This window comes from Aythya fuligula, chromosome 2 (assembly GCF_009819795.1).
Source record: "Aythya fuligula isolate bAytFul2 chromosome 2, bAytFul2.pri, whole genome shotgun sequence".
NCBI lineage: Eukaryota > Metazoa > Chordata > Aves > Anseriformes > Anatidae > Aythya > Aythya fuligula.
In genome coordinates this window covers 136,669,508-136,688,137 of record NC_045560.1, presented here as the reverse complement: position 1 = coordinate 136,688,137, position 18,630 = coordinate 136,669,508, and the positions used below count along the sequence as shown (strand labels likewise).

At 42.4% G+C, this 18,630-nt stretch overlaps 1 protein-coding gene across 1 annotated transcript in view; it reads right to left on the bottom strand.

The window, feature by feature from the left end:
- LAPTM4B (lysosomal protein transmembrane 4 beta) overlaps positions 1 to 18,630 on the bottom strand; it is a 60,938-nt gene that overhangs the window by 7,665 nt on the left and 34,643 nt on the right. Inside the window, exon 6 of the mRNA XM_032181151.1 lies at positions 13,629 to 13,724. Coding sequence (XP_032037042.1) covers positions 13,629 to 13,724 — 96 coding nt within the window. The remainder of the gene's footprint in view (positions 1 to 13,628; positions 13,725 to 18,630) is intronic.

Sequence of the window (18,630 nt, the reverse complement as noted above, 5' to 3'; positions counted from 1 at the left end):
CAAGCGATCATCTTCCAGCTCTCTATAACCTGGGTGAGCATTTCCATGGTGCAGCAACTTCCAGCTTTACTGTGAGAGTTTGTGAAGCAATGTGAACACGTTGCAGAGGGTCCCAGCAAACACCACCTGAGAGTTTTTTCAATAAAAACTCCAGACGTTCACGCCAAATGACTTCACACTACATCAATACACGATATATAAAGAGGGACAGATGACAATGGTTGAGTAGGATTAGGGTCATCACTACTGCAATTCAGTCCTGGTCCTGTCTCTGACATTTTGAGTTTTAGCAATTTGTTTGACTTGGTTGCAGAAGGATTTCACATTTGTAAAACAGGCACATTATTTGAAACATCCTGAAAAGTGTTCCAGACCTAAAGACAGATTTAAAACTCTCTTGGGTGAAACTTGCATATGACTGTATGAAACATGGACTAAATTGTGGAAATACTTACAAACGAAATGTATATTTGCTAGATATTTGACCTATGCCTAGAAATGTTTACCCCACACTCTCCACCACAGCTATGTGTGCAGCACTTCTCAGTCTCCTGCAGAAGTGACATTTGCATCCCAGACACCCAGACCATTAACAAGAATCCCTACAGGAGGCCCATGCAGATACACAGAGAGGAAAAAGAGGGCAAAAGGAGATTTTCTGTCACGCAGCTGATGTACAGAGTGTCAATGGGTACAGGCCTTTCTCTCTGTTTACTTAAAAAGGGAGGGAGAGTAACCACAAAGTGATGGAGAGTATGGCAGAGCCAAGGCAGGATTCACCAGAGTGTTGTTGGACCAAGTCATGGGTAAAAGTGCTGAACCACAGGAATTTCCTCGTCCGGGAACTTCTGCCCAACATGCAGCACCGGTGTGCTGACGGGAGGAGTGCTGGCACAGCTGCGGGCTGAAATAAAGAGTTACTGAAGGTCTTCCCTACTGTGGCTAGCCTTTTTTTTTTTCCACTTCCTTTCCAAATTCAGGATAAAATTTCTCCTCGATGTCGCACAGGGCTGATGCATCAGGTTCAGGGACAGCTTGATTGCAATATGAAGCCTCCAGCCACACAAGCCTAGTTGCAAAAATCCTCTGCTCTGGGTTCCTTTCATCTCAGTAATCCCAGCGTGAGACCCAGCACCCACTTGTACCGACGGAGGCACGGCATTGATGAATGTACAGGTGTTACTGTTCTGTGGTCCACAGTGGGTTTCACGGTGTGCAATCACATTGTCTAACTCCATGCTCACGTCTCTGCTCTCCTGTCATTCACCCGGCCAAGGGGAGAGGGATTTCCTTCCACAGCTGCGGTGCCATGAGAAGCCATTAACCGCAACCTAAACCACGTTCAGCTGCAGTGGAGTGAGCAGACAGCCGACAAACAGCTCTGAAGGGAAGGCTGCTGACATGACCTGTCCGGTTCAAGATAATCCCAACAGCCCTCTCCTCGTGTTGGAGACAAATATTATGAAGGTCACCTGGGGAAAGCAGATTCTGCATTTCCTATCGCTTCACTCTGCACACAGAAAAGGATGAGAACGATTCTCTCTTTGCAATGTTTTCCTGTCAAATTGGTAATGTGTGCTTTTTGATTGTCTCCTTGCTTTGTTTTTGAGTATGACAGAAGAAAATGTAAAATTAAAACGAGGTAACATGAGCTTTTAGGGTGATTATTAGCATACCTAGCAGATTAGGGTGAAAATATAACTGGATGGACAATTTGGCCTGGAGGAACAATGGATTACACACACTGAGATTGTCAAGAGAGAGAGATTGACTGAATCAGGAAGTATTAAAACTAAATCCGCTAAGAATTCAGGGAAAAGCCTTTTAACCCATGAGCATGAAAACACACTTTACACTGACTGTATGAAAAGACTGGCAGCCTTCTGGTGAAGAGCTTTTTCCTCAGAGTGGAGAACCAGGAAAAATATGGGTAATTCTAAGGCAAGAAACAGTTATTAAAAGTTTCATACAGGGTAAGCACTGGAGAAAGAAGTAGGGCTTAGCATTTTTAGCTGCAGCTGTGCATGTACATGTACGGACAGCTCTGCTGGATGAGGTGAGAGGTCCATGCAGACCGCAGCGATTAGTGGTGGATATTGAAGGAAGAGAAGTGCAAGAGGTAACAGTAAAAGAAATGAAGACGGAGCAGTGCAGGCATATATGGACAGGTCTTGGCTGGCAAGGTCAAGATCAGGCAAGTTAGAGAAGCAGGAGGGGTGCTGAGGAGGGAGCTGACCTCCACCTGAATGAAGCTTTCTCCATGCTCAAGAGAGGACCAGGCACTTTCTCCCACTTGACCCGTGTTAGCTGTGTTCTTCCAGATGAGATCAACAGCCCTGTGGAAGCAATTCTTTTTCTCTGCTGCTTAGAAGTATCTGCTTTCAAGGTGCCTGTTTACAGTGTAAATGGCTGCCCTGGTCACATGAGTGCAATCAAAGGAACTGTTTTTAAAAAAGTTACGAGAGCTATGTTTACAAAAAAGCTTCCCATCTGCCTTCTCCTTCCCCTATCCCCAGTTTAAAAAGCCCTGGATATAGGGCCAGAGCTTTATGTCAGAGCCAAATAATATTTAATATCAAATAGGAAATGTTTTTCTTTGCTTTATTTACAGCTGCATTTGCTTGAAAAGTTTGCCCCAAACGTGCTAGTTAATTACGATTTGTTTAAGCATTTCATGATTCGTTATTTGTTAAATAAATCCCAGGAAACCTTCCTCTCGACATGGACGGGAAGTTTGTATGTTTATATGTGTGCATTTCCATTAGAAACCACACTAGAATGATTACAGATGGACTAACTGGAAGCAGAATAGCTCTGAGATAGTTCATAATTCCATTCAGACAAAAAGTAGGCCTCAATGCTGAAAAATCATCTGTACAGAGTTAGAGTTGGTATGTTGTTTTGTGTTTTTTTTTTTTTTTTTTTTTTTTTTTTTTTTTTTTTCTTTTCCCCAAACTGCTTATTTACTCCAAGCCACCAGCTCTCTAAGACACTGTTTTGCTACTTTACATGAGTTTATGGATTTTGGTAATGAAGCAGCACAATGTTTCCAGCGCTACAGATAGATGAATAAATGTATATATTACTAGGACACAGCAAAATTTAGGGACAGATTGTGATTGCTCTTGCGTGGGAAGAAAATTGGATTGAGGAAACTATTGTCTTTTTTTCATCGTGTGCAACCTCATAAAAGTCATCCAGAATAATGGTGTAATTACCCTCCCCATTCAAAGGCACGGAGTGATAGTTCACCTCAGGCCACAAAAGCCTTTCCTACACATTGGCCAGCCCTCTTCTGCTGCACCTCCTGCCGTGCATCATGATCTTGTGCGGACAGAGCACATCCTTCTTGCTTTCAAAATGAGCATTTGCTGGATGAATATATGATTCCTAAGGGGTACTTGACTGCATGTCACCAGTACTGATGACTTGGAGAAGCTTATTACAACTCTGTGTACCAAATGGTTGGTGTGTCATCCTGAGTGCAGAGGCTGTGAGAGCACACTAATCTTTTGATGGACTTTTTAATTACTAACATGCATCTCCAACCTTGTCTCCTCGTATGATTACATTTTGCTTCCACTCAAGAGTTAAGAAGATGGGAACCTATAAATAGCTCACACAGGGCAGCCAAATTGTTTAATAGGCGTGGTGATCTTGTGGGAGACGTTCTTGCATTACAGATACTGCTGGAAAGGCTTCCATTTTATCTCCATCTCACCAGATGGACCATTTTTCCCTCCCTATCTGCCTAGGGATGTGGGGTGATTGAACAAGGGTCTGTGGCACCACAACAGAGAGATGGGCCAATTGTAAAATTTGGGGTAGAAATCTCATCATAACATCTGGGGACAGTAAGACATGGGACTTTGAGATGCCTACTTCTGTCTTCCACGATTATTTTTCACTAATTACTATTTTTATTAATATATATATATATATTTATATATTACACAGTGCATGTAGGCACTTCCTAGTGAAAGCTGAATGTTTCCCTTGTTTATAACAGAATTATTGTAATGCTGTGTTAAAACTACAAAGCACTGGTGTCATGAAAGGTGATGAACTGACAGCTTGAGGGAAAAGCTGTATGTTTATGTGGAAATCTGTTAATGTTAGTAAATCACATTTGTAAAGCACCTGTCAAACAGAAGCTCTCATGATTTTTTTCACATCTAAATTTGGCATACGACTGACAGCTCAGCCTTGTTCTTTCCAGAGTTAAGGAGGGTTTGTCACGGAGTTCAATTAAAGCAGACCTTGCTTTTCTCACTGCTCATAAGACAAAGGACTGAGGCCGTAAGCGCTGTGCAGCCCAGGGCAGGCTGCAGTGGAGGAAGTCCTACGTCCATAAAGAGTCCTGAGGGAGGCTTGGGAAGAAAGCAGTTGCTCTACTGGAAGCTATCGCCTTTACGGAAAACGAAGGCAGACTGGAAGAACGGTCCAGAAATCACCAGAAGCTAACAACTGCAGGAAGTCAGCCTTCTGGATTGTTGTCACACCCTCGGCAAAACAGCCGCAGCTGCGTGTACTCCTCCGTGATATGGTGCTGAGCGTTGCCTCAGCGCAATCTCTAGGAGAACAATGCCACCTACTGAACTGCCGGCGACAGCAGCTCCCTCCCACCCAAGTTTCAGAGGATGTTATTTCTGTATCTACATAGCTTAGGGTGATGGGTGAGTTTTGGCACAGAGGCTCGGGGCTAAAATATCTGGGACGTGCAAAGAGTTGCTCCTCCACTTGGCTATGACCTGACTCGCACTGTGCAAAGGGGTGTGATGCAAAGGCTGAACTAGCTTTAAAGATGAAAGGCAGCTTAGCAGAGGAGCAGGGCTTCCAGCATGGGCCAGTTCTGTGGCTGGAGAGCCACAACATGTCTAACCGCTGCCAGGGCTTGGCATCTCGCATCCTGCTGCACTTTCCGGTCTGAACAATACTGCTGGGGTGGATTCAGGCTTTCCCCTGCTTCATCTCACAGTGTAACTACAACTCGAGCCTGTCTTGGAAAACTCACACAAGGCTCAGCTTGTACACCCATATATCCTTGGCAATAAGGATTTAAGCTGTCATCGGCTTTAGCCGCACTGATACATATCCTCAGAATTATACCTAGGACGTCAACTCATTTTTTCAAGCCCACAAAACAGCAGCCGCCAGATGGTAATGAATTGAGCCTGTTAGGAAAAAAAGGGGTCTGTAAAGAAACTCTGCAACTTTATAAACACTCTGTATTTTTTCCTACATTGCAACACTCCTAATTAGTAAATTGAAAAAGATTTGAAAGATTCAAATTACACATCTCTATGTTATGTCTTTTCAAATTTAATTATGAACAGTGAAAACAGATTTATCTCTTTCTGTATCAAACTTCTTACTGATTTTCATGTGTTAGAGTAATTCCGGTATTTGAGTTGCAAACAGCTCTAGATATCTATTTATTTATTTACTTTTAAATTACACTGGGGAAAATAGATAAACATGCGTTTTTATTTGTAATTCGATTTCTAAGTAAATGTAAATGTAAATGTAAGTGTAAGTGTAATGACTGTAATGACAATTGAAAATGTTCTGTAAGCCTTATTTTTAATCTTTAAAGGGCATTTGCCCCAAAATTGACACCATTAATAGCCTGTCTGAGCAGCACAGCTGGCTTCTAACATCAGCCAGTAAGTAATAGGTGAGACCTGTAACAAAAAGTGTGATTAGCAAGTAGCCCTAAGAAACAGAGCAAGCAGGCAGCATGAAGCAATTTTGACCTCAGGGAATGCTGGAATTTAAGAGAAAATCCTTGCATAAACAAGGAAGCAGTGGAAGAAAGAGCTGCGTATAGATGATATGAAGATGTGAAAGGCTGAAAAAAAAAAAAAGCAACACAATCTCCTCATTAAGATTAAAGGACAACTGACAAAGGATGAGACTTCAGGTAGAAAGTGAAGTGCTGGAGCAGCTGTATAGATGTTTGTTGGCAGAAGCAGACTGTTAGGATACTTTCCTGCAATTCAGAATCAATTAGAAGAGGAAGCGCACGCACACATGAGAGAGACGTGAATGCTGGCATCCACGTGGGACTTGAGCCCTTTGAAGATTCTCTGATTAAAGACTTTGCTGTGGGAACTCACAATTCGAGCGTATAAGAGCCATTCTGAAGAGAAACAGATCCAGCCCTTAAATGATACTTCCAGATCTCATGCCGACTATTACACGTAGCTAATTACCACCTTTATTTCAAGTGCTTGGTAGTTCTGTTTATATACTGTGTGTTTTTTCCCTGCATCTGCTTCTTCTTCCTCTTCTCTGCCTCCTGCTTTCCCTCTTGCAGGCTTTATCAGACAGTTTCCACCAGGGAAGGTGGGAACTCCTCTGCCTGCACACAGCTGAAGGCTCTGAGAAGGGCTCAGAGAGTGAGTCACGGCAGCGGTATTCATTTGTGGTGTGTGCTCACTTCAAAGTATGCTCATGGTTACTACTCAGTGGAAAAAGATGCCTCTGATGCAGTGGCCCAGCCATAACGGTATGCATACGAACCACCATGCAAGACCAACTCCTTGGTGAGCATTGCCAAGTTTCTAGGAATTTTATGCCGCGTTATGGAAAATACCTTTAAAGCAGGAATTTTCTCAAAGGTACCTTGAACTCAGACACGTACTCTCTCAAAACTGGCTCAGTATTTGGAAATAACAGGTCCCAAAGAGCCTATCAGAAACAAGAACTCTTGGGCACAGTTTGTCTGCCTCTGGGCTCCAACTCACACTTCTGTCTGTTTAATTGGAAAGAGTCTAAAGATCCTTCTCTCCTTCTGTACACAAACTAATCACCTTCCACACATGCAGAATAAGACAGTAACACAAAGAATGGCTCTTCCAACCTCACCAAAGAATATTCCTGCCTCTGCTCAGAGGAATCATCCAGTAGGAATGAAAGACCTAACTCTGCACTTCTCAAATGGGTCCCTGTTGCTCTGGGAAAGGGAGAACAAACAAAAGAATAGTGTTAGCAGATTAATTTCAGACTACTTGGTTGATGTCATGTCCACAAAAGGAATGTATCTGTGCTGAAGACAAAACCAAAAATGAATAACTTACCAAGTAACTTATTAACTGTTACAGATAAACGTATGTCGGATAGGATCCTTAAAGCAATTTGATAAAGTACATAAGAATCTAAATCCCAATTTGAGGAAAGATTTACAGCTTTATATTTTATCCTCGCTGGCAGCATGACCAGATTGGCTTCCACTGATTGGCTATGGTGAGTGTTAAAAATAAAATAATGAAATTCCCCAGTTGTCCAAGAGCACAAAGGAGCCATTCCTCCTATGGAGAACAAAATGTCTAACTTTGGGTAATCCTCCACACTCATAACTTGGCAATTTTTCCAATTTGGACAGTCATTTCCATGGCACTGCAGTCACAGTTTAAATCGGTGTAGAAAACTGATCTTCATCCATGGAGTGCTCGAAGCAGTTGGCAGGAAAAAGCAATCCCAGATTGGGAAAGTAGAAAAAGCAACCTTCAGGTTATTATGGTTCGTTGCGTGGGAGCCACCTTACTGCCATGCCAAAATCTCTTACAGTACTGGAATAAAGCTTAGGGGGGTGAGATGATAACATATTCTCGAGCAACCCTGAGGCTTCTGTGACTAAGGTACACAGCTGGATCTCCAGGTCCTGCCATTACCAACCCCAGGCACATAACAGGGTCATGTCTTCCCTTTGGCTGGGGTCCTGGCTGTTCCCCAGCCCAGCACCAGCTGGTGCCCCCACCCCATAACACACACTGTTCATGGAGCCAAGCTGGGTACACAGCTCTGGTGTTGAACTTAGAAGGCCACAGAAGGAAGATGTCTCACCTCACAGGGGTAATGTGAGCATCCCATTTACAGCCAGCAGCAGGGAAGAATGCTTGTTTGTTCCAGATGGCACGCTTGCAAAAATTACGGCTTAAACCACTTACACTGAGTGACAAAAATCAGATTATCTGGGAGCTAATAACTATAGCTATCAGGTTACTTACAGTTCAGATCTATGAGTGTTATTTATAAGAAACAGTTTGATCAGGGAGAACTAACTGGAAATTCCTGCACTGTGAATTTTCCCACCAAATTAGTCCACACTGAAGTTATTCTTATGTTTTTTAGTGGAGCAAGAATTGGACAATAAATAGGAAGAGAGGGAGACAACTGAATATTTTAAAAATTAAAGTATTTCTGCAGTGGGGATCTCTGGAGGATTGTCAGAGAAGAAGGTACAGCATATGCATGGTAGTATTGGTGACCAGGACTGGCAGAGCACTTCTGTGTGAGGGCAGACAAGCCAAAAGCTTGTCTCTTGGAAGGTAACACCTGTAGCTTTCCACCATAAGGCCAGCCAAGAAGATGAAGGAGTATTGCTGTTGAGACCTATTCACTCTCAACATGAATTCAGATTCTTGATGGGCTTGCTCTTAGATAGAAATGGAGTAACTCATTGTGAGACCCACCAAGGACTTCCAAACGCACAGAGTCAAGGAGCAAGTAAGTAACAAGAAACAAGCCCACGCTACTGTGCTTAAGGAATTGTCCATTCTTCTAACCACTTTTGGATGCGATATGCAGGTGTGCTTATGTGTTTTGCCACTGGTAAATTAAGAAATGCAGTAAAACAAAAGATAATCCGGTTATTATTTTCAGAACAACTTGCTGGATTGGAGAGCCACTTAAATAAAATCACAGATTCTTACTCTTTTGAACAAAATACTGTTGCTTTATAATAAAGACGTTTCCTCCTTTTGTAAGAACGGGACCTGTAATCCAATCATCTCAGTAGGGTTCACAGCTGGTGCAGCCAGAAAGTAACTATGGACCCTTTTTACCTCTTGTGTCATGATATCCCAGCTAGTATGGATTTGATTGTTTTTCTCAATAAAATCTCAGGCATTAATTTTATATTTCCATTTAAATTGGAATTTAGATATATTTTCAAGCCAGTAGAACAGGCAACTCCCTGTTCAAACATCAGAAGAGGGAAAATAATTATCTTTATGAAGCTATAAGTAAATTCATATTTATCTGCCAATAGAACATTGAAGAATTTGATTTTGCCAAGATTTTAATAGACCAGAGAATAAATAAGAATAAATACAATAGCTGACGTGTCTTCTCTTGCAACAGGCATGGGTGTCCCTTCAAAATGTGGCACACAGCAGTCATCAAGCAATCATAACACAAATGTAATTCAAGCTATTTTCTATGGCAATTTAATTTTCTGTAATTGTAGTTATTAGAGAACATCGGTTTATCCATTTTTTTTTTCCATTTTCAGGATAAATCCTGTTGGTGCATTGAATTTTGAATGCAAGGATGAGTTTGCTGATGATTTGTTATTGATCTCTTACTGACACTTATTTTTCCTGAGTGCAAATAACAATAGAAATAAGGTACATGTCATTTTTAACATATTTTTCAAAGACAGCTCAACCAAATTAGTTGTAAGACAAAGTAATATAATGTTTGTAGCAGTAAATTTCTTAGCTTCATTGAATATACATGTATTTATGTAACTGCAGGGAGATTTTGAATTTCTAATCATGCTAATACATAAGCCAGATCTTTCAAATTTCACAGTAAACAAACCCATGCTCCAGTCTATATCTAAACTCCATATTAAACAGAATCATAGAATTGTTCAGGTTGGAAGAGACCTCTAAGATCATTTGGTCCAACCTTTAACCTAGTACTGAAATCCACCACTAAACCATGCTACTAAGTTCTACATCTACACTTTTCTTGAAGACCTCCAGGGACAGTGACTCAATCACTTCCCTGGGCAGCCTGTTTCAATGCCACACAATCCTTGAAGTGAAAAAATTTCTCCTAATACCCAAGCTAAGCCTCCCCTGTCTCAACTTGAGGCCAATTCTCCTCATGTTATCACTCGGTGCTTGGGAGAAGAGCCTGAAGGCCACCTCACTACAACCTCCTTTAAAGTAATTGTAAAATACAGTAAGGTCTCCCCTGAGCCTCTTTTTCTCCAAACTAAACAACCCCAGTTCCCTCCGCTGCTCCTCAAAAGACTTGTTCTCTAGACCCTTCACCAGCTTTCTTGTCCTTCTTTGGACATGCCCCATCACCTCCATGTCCTTCTTGTGCTGAGGGGCCCAAAACTGAACACAGTACTCGAGGTGCAGCCTCACTAGAGCCGAGTACAAAGGGACAATCACTTCCCTAGTCCTAGTGACCACACTATTCCTGGCACAAGCCAGGATGTTGTTGGCCTTCTTGGCCACCTGAGCACACTGCTGGCTCATATTCAGCCAGATATTGACCAACACCCCCATACCCTTTCCTCTGCACAGCTTTCCAGCCATTCTACCCTAGCCTGGAGTGTTGGATGGGGTTGTTGTGCCCCAAGTGCAGGATTTGGCACTTGGTGCTGTTGAACCTCATACAGTTGGTCTTTATGAAGTACCAAATGTTTTTGGTAATGCCATGTCTAGCAATTGAAAACTTAATAACTTCAAAAATAATCTTGGGTGCAGCATATAGATAAGAGGCATTACTTATACCTTGTATATAGCACAGGGGATATCAGGAAATAATAGCTGGGACCTGATCTCTAGATTTTAGAAGTATCAGGACATATTTAAACCTTGTTACATTAAAATGTAGCTATTATGCCTAGTCCCATATTTAAGTTCAGATTTTTACTTCCATTTGTATGGATTGTTATTCTTTTAGCTAGTGCTAGTGACAAGTATGTACAAAAAAAAATCCCTGAATACAAGAATCTGCCCTACAGCTAGGACCTACAGCTCTGCTGGAATTCAGGCAGCATGTTTGATTCTAAAAATTATACATTTCTTTTGAAGTAGAGGGCAGAGATTGACCCACATTTTTTCAGAAACTTGTAGTTTGTAATTGAAAAGCATGTTGGGGTAAAGGGCCTTGCCAAAAGAAGTTTCCTATCATCAAACCCATTGTTTCATACATAAATACACTTGAGTGTTGAGGGAATTCAGCAGACAGCAGTGACCTATCAGAACATTTCAAATTTTTATGAGGCTTCCTCAAGAATCCTAAACTCTCAAAGGTCCTCAGCACTCGACTTTCTAAGCCCTATTCTTCCACACTTTGTTTTCAAACCACTTTTTTCCAATTGTGTTGAGTTCACTTTTTAAAAATTATGTGAAAAAGGATTTTTGCTGATCTCTTTCAGCCTATGCATCAAAAGAAAAAAAAAAAAAAAACTTTTTCTGTCCTTAGATTGGGGGTGAAGGGAAGGAAAAACAATCTTTTGATTCAAAATGGAAGAGGATGAATATTTAACTCTACAAACTCTGTTGTTCCTTGCTAAAGCTTAACACTGAACATAAGAAAGAAGGGCTGCTTAGTAGTACATCAGCTCCTCCATCACATCCCTAAGTGCAGGGCACTGGCAGGCATCCATGGAGTTTGTCAGGGAAAGATGTGCAAGAGGTGGAGAGTTACTGCATCACCTGGAGGTAAAGGAACTTATCCTTGTTGGAGAGAAGCCATCAGAAATGGCTTTGCATGAGGCTTGCCTCCATCCCAAGTAATGAGTTCAAAAACCAGGCTGTTAGTGACTCTCCCCCTTCCTGCCTCTCCGGCAGGGCCTGAGAAACTCTTCTCCAGTGGCATTGCTCCTGTGCCTTTCTGTACTCCTGAACCAGAATTTTGTGGTGAAGAAGATGGTTAGTGGAGAAATTCCCACACAGCACTTTCTACAGGACCTGACCTAACATCATTCCATTGAACTTACAAGGAATGAACAACATATACGTTGTAGCTGAAAGCAACAGATTCTGGCTATGTTCACATGAAGAGAATGTAAATATTGGGGAAGGAAGACAAGTCCAATGGTCAGGGCACTAGCCAGGGACACACAGCCTTTCTCAAAACCTGCCTGTGCTGTAGCTGTCTTGTAAGATCAAGATAAGCAAAGTTAAACTGAACTCAATGCAAGCATATGCCATATGTAAAACAGGGTAAAAGGGCTTCCTTTCCCCACAGAAACACTCACAAGAAATTTAAAGATGAGGAGGCATCTTAGATTACTTTGGTAATTAAACACATAATTTTATAGTGAACACAAAAGTACTGAGATAAGTTCTCATAGCCACGCATGCGTGAAAACCAAAGTCTTCTGCTTTGTAAAGGAAGCAGTGGAGCATGTGTTTTTAACACAGGATTTAAAAAGCCTTGGTAAATTTAGTTTCCTTGATAGCTCAGCTGACATTCTCCCACTGCTGAGCCTGCCAGTGCTGTGGTTTTTGTAGTTAGCAATGGTTGAAGATGAGTTACAATGACCTACAGGCTGAACAAAAGAGCTATCGAAATTATTTCACAGAAAACTCCTGCTTTTACTCAAAGTAGATTCCTGTAAATAAAGTATGTGAAAAAAATGTACATATATGTCTTAGCTTTCAATAAACCCGTATTTTTATACTTAAATTTCCTGATTACCAGTTCTGATCGTAGCCTGTAAAACTTCCTATGCTTCTCTTAGAACTACAGATGCTGAACACAAGTGATCATGTGAGAATTACAGCTTTCACGTCAAAGCAGTTTTCTAGCCCTTGAATCCACGCAGGAGTCCCTCATTGTCATGGTTTTAAGTTGTTGATCTAATGTCTCAGCATGTGGAGACCACCCACACTTCTGGAAAACCTGAGGAGGGCAGTCCTGAAATTTTAGATGATCCCAAGAACCACGATCGTGCAGCTGTCATTCAGTTATATAAATTATGTAAAGATAAAATTTACATAAACTCATTCCATAAACCAGTGGTGTCACCCATGGACTGATCTGACACACTGCCCTCAGTGTGGGTCAGCTCCACAGACATCACTGCAAGCAGAACTAGCTCTTTCCAGGGAATGCATTCATTCAGTGCCTTCTACAACCAGCAAGACTTTGCTTAGCCGTAGCACCCTGCATGTATGCATGTCAGCACTAGGATACTATAAAGTGAACTGACATATTCCATCCTTTGTGGTTAAAATCTGTTTATTCACTTCTCTCATGTTGCTTTTTGTTTCGTTGTCTCCTTACTTTACAAAACCATTGTGTGCTGGGAGATGAATCACTGAACCTGTGTTGCTTTTTAGATCCTCTCTGTGATGGTGCAAAGCACTACACTGAGTGATGAGTGCCCTAAATCACAGCTTCTGTAGCTAAATTCACATTTCACAGCAGGTGTAGAGCATGGCATCTCTGGGTCCTAATCAGTCCCTGAACTGACCACAGTTCCAGCTGTGGCATCCCATGGTGTGGCCTTCCAGGCTAAATGACCCATTTCATCCCACACAACAGTGGGGGCTTTGCCATCTCACGTCTTAACATGAGATTATCACACAGCTGGAGAGTTCAGGGCTGGGGGCATTCCTGGGCCCATGAGATCAGCTGTAGTTTATGCCTAACACAGATTCTTTAGCAGACTGTGCATAAAATAAAACCAGTACTTTTAGCAACAACAGCACCCCAAGTCAGTAAAACTCAAGTCTAAACATAACCAGCAGATGAGGACCCTCAAAGAAATGAAGATGGCTAACTAAGGATTCAGAAATTAATAGAAAATAGACATATTAGCACAATATTAGACAAACATTTTCTCTGTGGTCTAACATCCTTACCGCAGTGTCATTGGTGGTAATGTACACCAACACATCCGAGTTGTTCCTGCTGTTAATGTATCGGTAACAGTTCCACACGCAGCTTATCAAGTAACCCTGCAAAGAGAAGGCAGTTATCATTCTGTGCAGCAGATAAGCCATATAAAATTTCCTGCCATAGGTTTGTGCAAATTCTTGAACCTGGACTGGTTGAGAGCTCTGGTTTGACATTGAAAACAGAAGGGGAGCATACATGTAAATACTTCAAGCTCCATGAAAACAAATAAACAAGCTAATTACTAGGAAAAAAAATATATGATTATCAAACTTTCTTTTGCTAGAGAAATTTCAGCCTCCTATCTTTTTGTTCTGTGCCTCTATGAAAGGCCATAACATAAAGGAATCTTTCCACGACACCTTGTAAATTTTGTGCTCGCCTCAGTCTTGTGATAGAAGGAACAAAGGAGTAGAAAGAGCAGGCAGAGTAGTGTGGAGTGAGTCATGCTCTTCAGGGCTCTGTGCACAAACCAGGGTATTTAAAAAAAGAAATACTAATATAAATATGAATATGAGCCTGGGAGAAGCTTGGGACAGTCACTTTGCTTGCTGCAGTGACTATAAGTTTGTGCAGGGATTCTGTAAGTGATCCGATACCTTTTAACCCCTCTTTTACTTAAATGAGCAGGTCATATATGCAAGCTTTCTTTCTCATGCCTCTCTAAATACAGAGAGATGTGAGTTCAGTCAGACACCTCGCTGCTCTGCATAGGATGTTGCACACCGGCAGGGGTGAGGTTTACAATGTAAAATGAGCATACAAGTCAGATCATGACAAAACAGAGAAGGTGTTGAAGATGCAGAATGCCTCAGGTACAATAGAAAAAATAAACAGAAACACGTTCTAGATTCCTCCATGGTAAGGCTGTTTAAGTATTATCACAGAGTGGCAGTGGTCTTCAGAAAGCTGAATCAAACCCCAGTAGAAAGAGCACAAGCAAGCTGGCGACTGAAATATCATCAATAAAATTACAGGAACCTCTCCTTGTCCTGTGGTTGGAAGCCTAGCTGGTGACTATGTGATGACTCCATTCATCACATGCATAGTTTCAATACTCCTTTTCACTTCATCTGAGATTAAATCAACGTATTCCATATGACCGGAATAGTCTTTGGTCTTCCTATTCTTGCCTGACCAGAGAAAACTGCCAGTGTACAAGTTTTTACTGAAATCTGAAATTACTTCTATCCTTTTAATCCTTATTGCAAATACTTTTTTTTTTTTTTTTTTTTTTTTTTTTTTTACAGTATATATATAAAAAAAATAGTTATTGCAGCAATATTCCTACCGCAGGACCATAAACTTCTCTGTGTTATTTTTCCTGGAGCTCACTTGGCTCCAGATAGCAAAGAGCTAGGAGTCTGCCTGGCAAAGAGCTAGGAGTCTGCACTTCTTTTATAACTGGTTAGGCAAAACGCTCACATCTCCTCTGCCAGCAGGAGAGGTTCCAGTCTAGCCAGCAGCAAGGAGCAAAGTGGCTGGATGGAAGACAGGAGGCAAGAACACGTGGAGGAGCAGGACTCAGATCCTTAGCATGCCACGGACAAGGCTGGTGGGATTAAGCAGCTCCCTGTGGAGCTTTCTGCTTCCCACACAGCCACACACGACAGTGATGAGGTGAACAACATGATTTGATAGCACCCAGATTATATTTTTACTCAGCGGGCTCTGCATAGCAGTCCTTCCACAAACCTACTGTGTGCAAATTGAACTGCCAGCGCTGATTGGATTTGCATGTGTATCTCTCGGAGTGAGTCATATTTTTGTGACTCACTTGCACTGATGACCTTCCAAAAGCCTCTTATCCTCTTCAGCTGCCCTGTGCTTCCTCCCTCCCCAGAGCTGTCACACAGGAGCTGTGTTTCTCAGGACACCACAAGACTCACAGATTGCTTGCCTGCAGATCAGGAAGAGTGTTTTTTTTTTTCTACCCAAGCCAAGCTGGCTGAAATCCAGTAAGTTTTCTTCCTCTTCTTAATGACAGATCCTGGATGACGTGGAGGTGTCACGGGCTTTGACAATACTTTCTACTATCAAATGGGGAGGATGACAGAAGTCTGGAGCGAGCTGAGTGCTAAGGGCAAGGCAGGCTGGCTCTGCACCCCGAGCTGTGGGCTATGTCAACCTGACACAGGTTACTGGAACCAGTGGTGTAGAGGCGTGTAAATGAAGAACTACAGCTTTTTTTTCTTTTTCCCAGAATTGAGTAACAGTGACACTGTTGTTAATAATAAATGGTAATAAGTAGCTGAGTAGCTTTTGACACTCAGATGCCAGGCACTGAGAAAGGTGTGAGCCTGTACAGAGAAGAGTACTGAATGCAGGACACTCTTTTGGGGACACAGCCCATCTTCATAAGAAACCCGTGCACAGCAAGGCCACCTGTTTGCAAACCAGTCTTTATGCTCCTTTTGTTCAAATCCAAAGCAAGGGAAGCTCCATTTCAGATAACGCAGCCTTGTCAGGGAGAAGCTACTTGATTTATCTTTGAATTCTCTCCTTCTGCTACGTGTGCTGAATAAGCCCCATTTATCCCCACGATGTGCACACACAGCCTCTCTGCCTCCCAGCCCACCTGGATGCATGAGCTGTTTCTCAGAGGGGTGGCCTGCTCCAGCCACCTGGGGTGAAGAGGCCTCCAGTCAGCACACACCTTAGAGTTGGCGATAGTCGACCCAGTGTAAACGCCCAATGCACCCTGAGAGGTATTTTCGCACAGCACAACACAGGCTGCTGACAGACTTCTTTTGGGGCAGCAGCCCCCACTCCAGAGGAGCACGGTGATGCCACCACCACTTGGAGGATGAGGACGCCAGAAGGGCTGAGCAGGGAAACAGGCACCGCACCTCCTCATACCAGCTTTCGGTCCCTCCATTTGTATGGTGACAAATGACACTAGCCCAAAAGGAACTGAAACTGTCAAAACTTTATAAACCTGTCTCTGACAGAGTGTTTTGTTGTTGTTGTTGTTGTTGTTTTTGTTTGTTTGTTTGTTTGTTTTTTTCATACAGATGTTTAGCTGCACAAGATTTCTGCTCAAGCTGCAATATATTTGAAGACTTCAGAGCAATGCTAACGCCAGAGCAGTTGGCTACGTGTATTTCACACATAGTGCTGCAGGAGGGGGCACACTGGGCTGCTGCACTGATCAAATCTGCAATTAAATCCATCTTACCAGCACATTTGAATATGTATCTTGTGAGTATAAGAAGGCTCATATGGCTTAGCCCTGCTGGGAGCATCCACTGGGCTGAGACACTGGGTCTGAACTGGTGAGCACAAAACAGGGTGAGCACCACCTTATCCCATCTGCTGAGCACCACCAGGGATGGTCCTGTTCCCAGGCTCACCAGTACACCCCCACAGCTTACAGGTATACCACGAGGACCAGGGTGACACTCAGCTTGCCTCACTGAACTGGAATACCTTTCAGCTGCCTCTTCCTCCCTAATTTCCATCAAAAGGACGGCCAGCAAAGAAGAGGCCACAGTCTGCAGCTGCAGAGTTCCAGGGCAGCAAGGGGGAAGGCTTTAGTTTGGTTGTGTTTGTGCTCACTGGACTCTACCTCATTTGTGCGTGGGGGGCTTTGTACAGGCTGGGGAGGGAGAGGCTGAGGCCTCAGGTTGTCTGTGCCAGCAGCTGGGTCTGGGCGGAGGAAAACAAGGCTCTGTTCCCCAAAGCAGATGCGGAGAAGGGCATGATTCAAGAGCCACCACGTTGGCTTTAGAATAGAATATCCTGAGTTGGAAGGGACCCTTAAGGATCATCAAGTCCAACTCTTGACACCGCACAGGTCTACCCAAAAGTTCAGACCATGTGACTAAGTGCACAGTCCAATCTCTTCTTAAATTCAGACAGGCTCGGTGTAGTGACCACTTCCCTGGGGAGCTTGTTCCAGTGTGCAAAAACGGCTTTGTGCCGTTTGAAGTGCTGAGTACATTTAGTTATGCTGCTGGATGTTCCTCAGCCAGATAGGAAACACCTATATTTCATGGTATGTAGCTCTGGTTCAGCTTCTAGACAAACAGGGTAAGCAGTATAACACATTTTGGTCTACTCTGAAAAAGGTTCTGCTTTGGCATGAATTATCTGTCCATGCATCCATCCATCCACCTGAAATATCTATTAGCTGCTTGGGATCCAAGTGAATCCTGAGGGCTATAAAGACAAGTGCTGGTGTGTGGTTGGCTTTCATTCATTCTTACTGCCCTCCTTTGTCCCCTGCTTTTCACAGTCTTATGTACAAAGCACAGTATCTCTGTCTGACACATCCGTATCTCAATTTCTCCTCAACAGTGTTTTCATTTGCATGTAGCTGCACCCACAATAAAAGGGTCCTGATGCCAAATGTTTCTGACAAATTATGTGATTCTGTTTCATGTTTCCGACCAGATGAACGCAGCTTTTCCTGCTGTAGCTTTTCCTAGGTTACAATGTTTTGGTTTCTCTCTATTCCAGAGGGAGAGGGAGCTCAGGCATATTTTTATGCACAGCACCTTTTTGGTATATAAACCTGGTGCCATCTGTTAAGTCTATCAGTGATAAAGTGTGATGCGTCTCATAGCGTCCAGCTTTCTTTTCATGTAGCAGACTCCAAAAATCTGCATAGCAGCTCTTCTGGAAACACAAGAAATCCAAATTAAAACGCTAACTGGAATTTAGCATGTGTTTCTGTGTGAGTCATATTTTTGTGACTCATTTGCACAATAATGTGTTGCTAGAATGAACATTAAGAAAAGCAATAGTCTGTAATAACCCTGGCTGTAAAGAACTCGAATGAATACAAGAATGGAACATTAACTAATACTTCAATCTAACTAGTCACATATATTCTTGGAAAAATATGGGTAGCAGCTTTAAAATAGAATGGTTATTTTACACTATTAATTTCTGAGATTTCTTTTTTTATATAGTAAGTATTTTTTGCCACTCCAATTTTTGTTCCATTTATTTTATAAGCCTGAG